The sequence below is a fragment of the Clytia hemisphaerica genome, unplaced genomic scaffold (assembly GCF_902728285.1).
Source record: "Clytia hemisphaerica strain Z4C2 unplaced genomic scaffold, Clytia hemisphaerica genome assembly, whole genome shotgun sequence".
NCBI lineage: Eukaryota > Metazoa > Cnidaria > Hydrozoa > Leptothecata > Clytiidae > Clytia > Clytia hemisphaerica.
Window position 1 is genome coordinate 689,075 of NW_027103334.1, and position 5,693 is coordinate 694,767.

General features: G+C 35.1%; 1 protein-coding gene across 1 annotated transcript; it reads left to right on the forward strand.

The window, feature by feature from the left end:
- The first annotated feature begins 318 nt into the window (after positions 1-318).
- On the forward strand, positions 319-4,836 carry LOC136816825 (uncharacterized). Its single transcript, XM_067073153.1, has 8 exons — positions 319-607; positions 1,082-1,154; positions 1,591-1,671; positions 1,932-1,958; positions 2,277-2,392; positions 2,958-3,022; positions 3,324-3,371; positions 4,264-4,836. Exons 2-7 carry the CDS (start codon positions 1,109-1,111, stop codon positions 3,355-3,357), a joined length of 369 nt encoding a protein of 122 aa, XP_066929254.1. The 5' UTR covers positions 319-607; positions 1,082-1,108; the 3' UTR covers positions 3,358-3,371; positions 4,264-4,836.
- The last annotated feature ends 857 nt before the right edge of the window (positions 4,837-5,693 follow it).

Sequence of the window (5,693 nt, forward strand, 5' to 3'; positions counted from 1 at the left end):
AACGGACAAAAAATGCCCGCGCGGCAATTGGCGGCTACGGTCGAAATGGTGTATTTAACTCAGGTCTTAAGGGCAATGATAAAACTCATAACACGTAATCACAATTTGCAATATAGAATACCTTCGGAGTTTGTGTCTATTCTAAAGTCTGTCTCAATATAATTTTCAGCGAAGACAAAAAAGACTGTAATACTTTTGATAAATTTAGAATTGAATAGCGGTTATTTGCTTGTTGAAAAGATATTCAAAATGGAATGTGACCAAATAGTGCTTTGTTATTACAAAAACTATTTTAAAGATACTTTTCTTTTTTTACAGGCATTAGTCCATTGGGTAGCAAAGAAAGGACAGCAAGAAATTTTAGTATGGCTGGCTCAAAATAATGCCGATCTTGCAAATAAAACGGTAAAGACAGTTTATTTATGCACCGAAATCAACGTTCAGAAATGAATCGTTTCTTCCTGACCTTTGAAGCTTTGAAGGAGGTTTATTGAAATCTTAATTCAAAGTGTAAGGGCCTGGTAAGGAAATTACTTTTGCTAAACATATTGTTATTCTTCATTTTCATGTTGGATCAATCAATCATCTTTCACGAAAACAGAAAGGGGTAAGAGTCCTTTATTAACATTTGTTGCCCGGTGTTGACCCTTATAGCCCTTAAATCGGCTTGAATGTATCATTCTCTTAAGTTTATTTGAACCTATTGACAGGCCCGGTGGAAGCGGGGAGACTGAGGAGACTCCATGCTCCCCAATTTGAGCAAATGAGATTTTTTCTCAAATTTCTAGTGAATTTTATCCCATTTGAGCCTTCAACCTCCTCACTTTTACGGTTTTTCCACCGGGTATGTATTGGTGGCTTTCCATCAAACTCGAACCCAGTCCCTTGATTTGATTTGATTTTTATAATTCTGATAGTACTCATGAAAATGTTCAACAGTAAGATTAAGAAGTGGTCCATTAGTTCTGGCTAAGATATCGGTTTGCCATTGACAATATCCTCTGCTGGTATTCCAGATATTCAATTTGAACAAAAAGAAAAATCGTTGTGCTCAATTCATTTTATTAACCTTTTTATTTAGGGCTACACAGCATTACATATAGCAGCAATGCATGGTCGAGAAAATATCATTCGAAAACTTGTCAATGATTATGGTAGGTCTATCTCCTTTAAGTCATCTTCATCTCTTTGTAAAGTAACCAATCCACAGATATCTGAAAAAAGGGCTAGATGTCTGGCTTCGGAAGAAAAGTGAAGCCGATTCTTTGTATGGTACTTTCATACCAAGAAAGTCACATGATATCGTGAAATTTTGCCTGTTTCAGATGGAAAATTCTCGTAAACTGTTCGTTTCTTTTGAATGCACGCTTCAAAAGCAATAGAAATGCTAGATTTATCCCATTATTTTTCACTTCAGGCAATAGATAGTATAGACCTAAAACCTGAATCAATTTTTAGGTTACCACACGAATTGACTGATCATGAATGACCCTTTCCATTTTGAGCTTGTCGTTGTCTAAACTTTCATTTCACCTTTAAACTGACTTTGTGATTCTCTCTCTAACTTTACCTTAATTCTTTATTTTCCAGCACAAAATTTAGATTGTCGTGATTATAGTGGGCGAAAACCGAAACATTATTTGGACGAAAATTCATCCAGAAATATTCGATGTAAGTCTTAACTTGCTTTTAACACCTTTTTCCACGCTGTTTTAATTTCCAATCTAAATCTCCATTTTGGCTGACAATGGATTCTTGCATGGATCTTGAGATGTGTAAATTGTTGATTGCCGGGTTTTGAATGCGGTATAAGCATGGCGTTCTAAATCTAGTTCTAGATTTAGAACGCCATGGGTATAAGAGAAGCCCATATAAAATTCTTGGGTTTCGAGATGTTGTTTCATAATCTGATATTTTTCCGACCCTTTTAGGTATTCTGAGCCCAGTGAAGAAAACAGGTATGTTGCCATTCAATCAATTCCATTGTAAGAACTTCAGTCATAAGCTCATATTAACTATTACTCAAAAAACTTACGGGGAGGGCTAGGTTCGAATATAGAAAGGTCGAATATCAAGCCAGTCAAGCAATGGTATTTCGCTTCAACTCACAGATCTATGTAATTGACGTCACTTAACTGTATCAAAGCTCTCTAAGTTATAGAGTAGCAGTTTTACTGACAATATTTCCTAGTATAATAGTCGTATTTACCCGGCTGACAAAGCTTTATGTTCCAGCAATGGCAGTAAATAGTGTTTTCAACTTGTTACCTTTTCAGACGCTCTCGATGTTCCCGATGCAAACAGTATACCGAACCACAAAAGTATTTCACCTCGTCTTATGAAAAATGACCATCATAAAAATGAAGAAAACAAAACCCGACATAGACCAACGGTGAGGCCGTTTTTTAATCTTGAATCAAAATATATGTATTTAATCAGTGTTCGAGCTCTCGTTGTGTTTTTGTAATCTAGTCTTAAAGGATGTTTTTGCGTCTAGCCAACGAGAACCCGTTCTTTATGGAGGTGCATTTAATCCTGATAACCCGCGATTTATTTTGACCGTTAAATGGTCTATGTAGCCAACCCAAGACTTGATAGGTAAATTTACGAGCACTTCCAGAAAGTGGCCGGGTAGCTCAGTCGGTAGAGCATTCGCCTTACAATCTAAGGGTTGTGGGTTCGATCCAAGGTCACCGCAAAACTCAGCGGTTGAGTAGCTTAGTATGGGTAATCTGATCTAGGTGGTAAGTTACTCGGAGCTGAGAGTAGGTGTGGCACTTCAACTCAGCATTCGATCTCCTAGGTCTAGCGCAAATAGAAAAGGGGATAGACTCCCTCAATCCCGGCTCCGCCGATAGCCACTACTTACATACTTACTTACTTACCTAATTACCAAAAATGCTAAAGAGGTGACTAAATTTGTGTAGTCAACTTGATTTATGATTTTCTCTTTCCAGCTCTCTCTATCAAACTCTTTCAAGCGGACGAAGAAACTTCTAGAAAAACACTCACCCGGTTCGAGGTATGATTGTCAGAAACTTTATCTACTTAAACTTTATAACACATCCCTTATTAACGACAAGACAAGATCCCTATTTACGACATGTAACCAGACTCCAGTAAGACCCACTTGCACTACTTTTTAATTTAACTGATGGTCATACAAATCTTTTGTGAGCCCTATATCTGAGGCTTAAAAAAGCTAAACTAAGGGACTGGGTTCGGGTTTGATTCCTTAACTTAATTATCACATTCACTGTGTCCCGTATATTTTCTCTTTTGACGCACAACAAACATGACTTTACGTTACATTTCTACATTAGAGCACAACGCACAGCACAAAGCCATGAACTTTGACAATACACATATAGGTATTTTTCACTGTTACGCACTTTTTCCTTATGGTGTGGTGTATTAAATTAATCGTTTTATGTAATCAATATTGTACCTTAGTTTATGTTGTTGTTCTATGTGTTGTGTTAATGTTGTGTGGTGTTTAGTACTCATATACATCCTTTTATGTGAACATCCAAAATTTTAGAAGCCTTCGGATTTTCTAAACTTTTTTGAGTTTTAGGCCTAAAAATGTTCTGAAAATGTTTTTATTTTCACATTTTTGTGAGTATTATCTTTCTAAGAAATCGGGTGTTTTATACTCTGCAAAGCCTTTAAATGTTCTTAGGTTGTTCTTATTATTTTAGCCATCGAAACTTTTTGTTCTATATATTAACTTTTTTGAGTTTTAGGCCTAAAAATGTTCTGAAAATGTTTTTATTTTCACATTTTTGTGAGTATTATCTTTCTAAGAAATCAGGTGTTTTATACTCTGCAAAGCCTTTAAATGTTCTTAGGTTGTTCTTATTATTTTAGCCATCGAAACTTTTTGTTCTATGTGCGTTTGTTCTTATTAAGGAAAATTTGTGTATTTATAAAAGTCTATTTTCTTCCAGTTATGTCAATGAATGAGTTTGCGTGTGTGCAAGTTTAGGCATTTTGGGGATTCTCGATTCATGATATTCATGACGTAATGTTTTTATACGGAAGCACCCAAAATAGAAACCGGGTGTTTGCCACTGATCTTGAATTGAAACAATAAGACTAGTGGCTAACGCCCTGGCTTTTTTGCGTGGTTCCGAACAAAACATTATGTCATAGATATTATGAATAAACCCCAAAAAACGGAAACTCGAATTATGATGTACCAAAAACAACGGCAATTAATTTCTCCTTCATAATCTAATATAATCACTCTCATCTTTCCAGTCCGATTCGACGCAATAAAACATTTTCGCATTTCGATTTCAACATTACGTCACCTCGAACAACACCCGCCAGGATACGGACGTTACAAATCGAACATCCTCATCTAAAAAACAGACCAACAATCATCGGCCATTTTGATGATTTCCATGGTTGCAACAACAATAACAATTCCACAATCTATAATGGTACATATACCGAAATACAAAATGGTAGCCATCATAAATCAAAAAACGATAATAGCGATATACCGAAATGTCAAAGTACCAAAAGTTTTAACAGTAGTTTCAAGAATTTTGTAAGCTCGCATAGTTTGAGACGACTAAAAAGTAAAGCGAAACTCAGTAAAGAAAGTAATGCTGACATCACAAAGAAGAATAGTGAAGCTCCACCTATTACAAATGTAGCTACCAACAAACATATCGAAGATGCCAACAGTCAATGGACTGTCTGGATTTGACATTTTTTTCTTCAGTTTTATGTTTTAATGAAAATAGAAAATGATCTCTTATATTTGTACATAATACAAAAATTTACGCATATTACATTATTTGAAAAAAGAAACATTTTGATGAAGTTTATTGTCGTGACAGTTTTATGACCTTGTTCACCTGACATCTCTGCGACTATACTATTTTCTCTTGCTCTTTTAAACATGTCATTTTTTGCTCTGCGTTAATTTCTTTTGAGACAACAATCACCATCTGTGCCAATCATATGGATAGTTATTGAGTTCTTTTTACCTTCTCTCAGCACTCATTCATGCTATGTTAAAAAAAAAAAATACACCGTTGCGTTGGAAAGATATTTCCGAGAAGAATAATCTAAAGGATAAAATTTTTTTGAAAAGTTAAAAAATGAAGAAGAAAAAAGAAGATGAAAAAAATGAGGATTTTTTCTGCTAAAACTGAATGGGTGCTGGAGAAAATGCTCAACGACTAAAGTGTCCACATACTTTTGAGATAGACTTTAGATATTGCATACAGAGCCTGATTAAAATAGCAACTATTAACTGAAACCGACGAATAGCAACTTAAGTGGAGATTCAACTCAGGGCTTTCGCATCGTTAATGCGGCTGTGAGGTTAATCATTGATGGTTTAAACTGATGAATCACATGTTTTTACTGTGAGTTTACTCTTGTCGAAACAATGGTTGATAAGGCACATTATTAATCAATCAATACCCGTGATGTAGTTACTACCTGCTCAATCTGCCTTTATAAATGAATAAAACTGAATATATTGCCGAATTATTTTATGATTAATAAGCGTTTTTTGTTCCATGTATTGAAAAAAAGAGCTTTGGAAGGTACTATTTTCAGAAATTTTCCTTTGTTTACTGTTAGCATTAATTCTGATCCGTCAACAAACTAAAAAGACTGCGCAGTAGAGATTAAGGCTATAGGGTAAACATAACATGTTTTAAACTAAC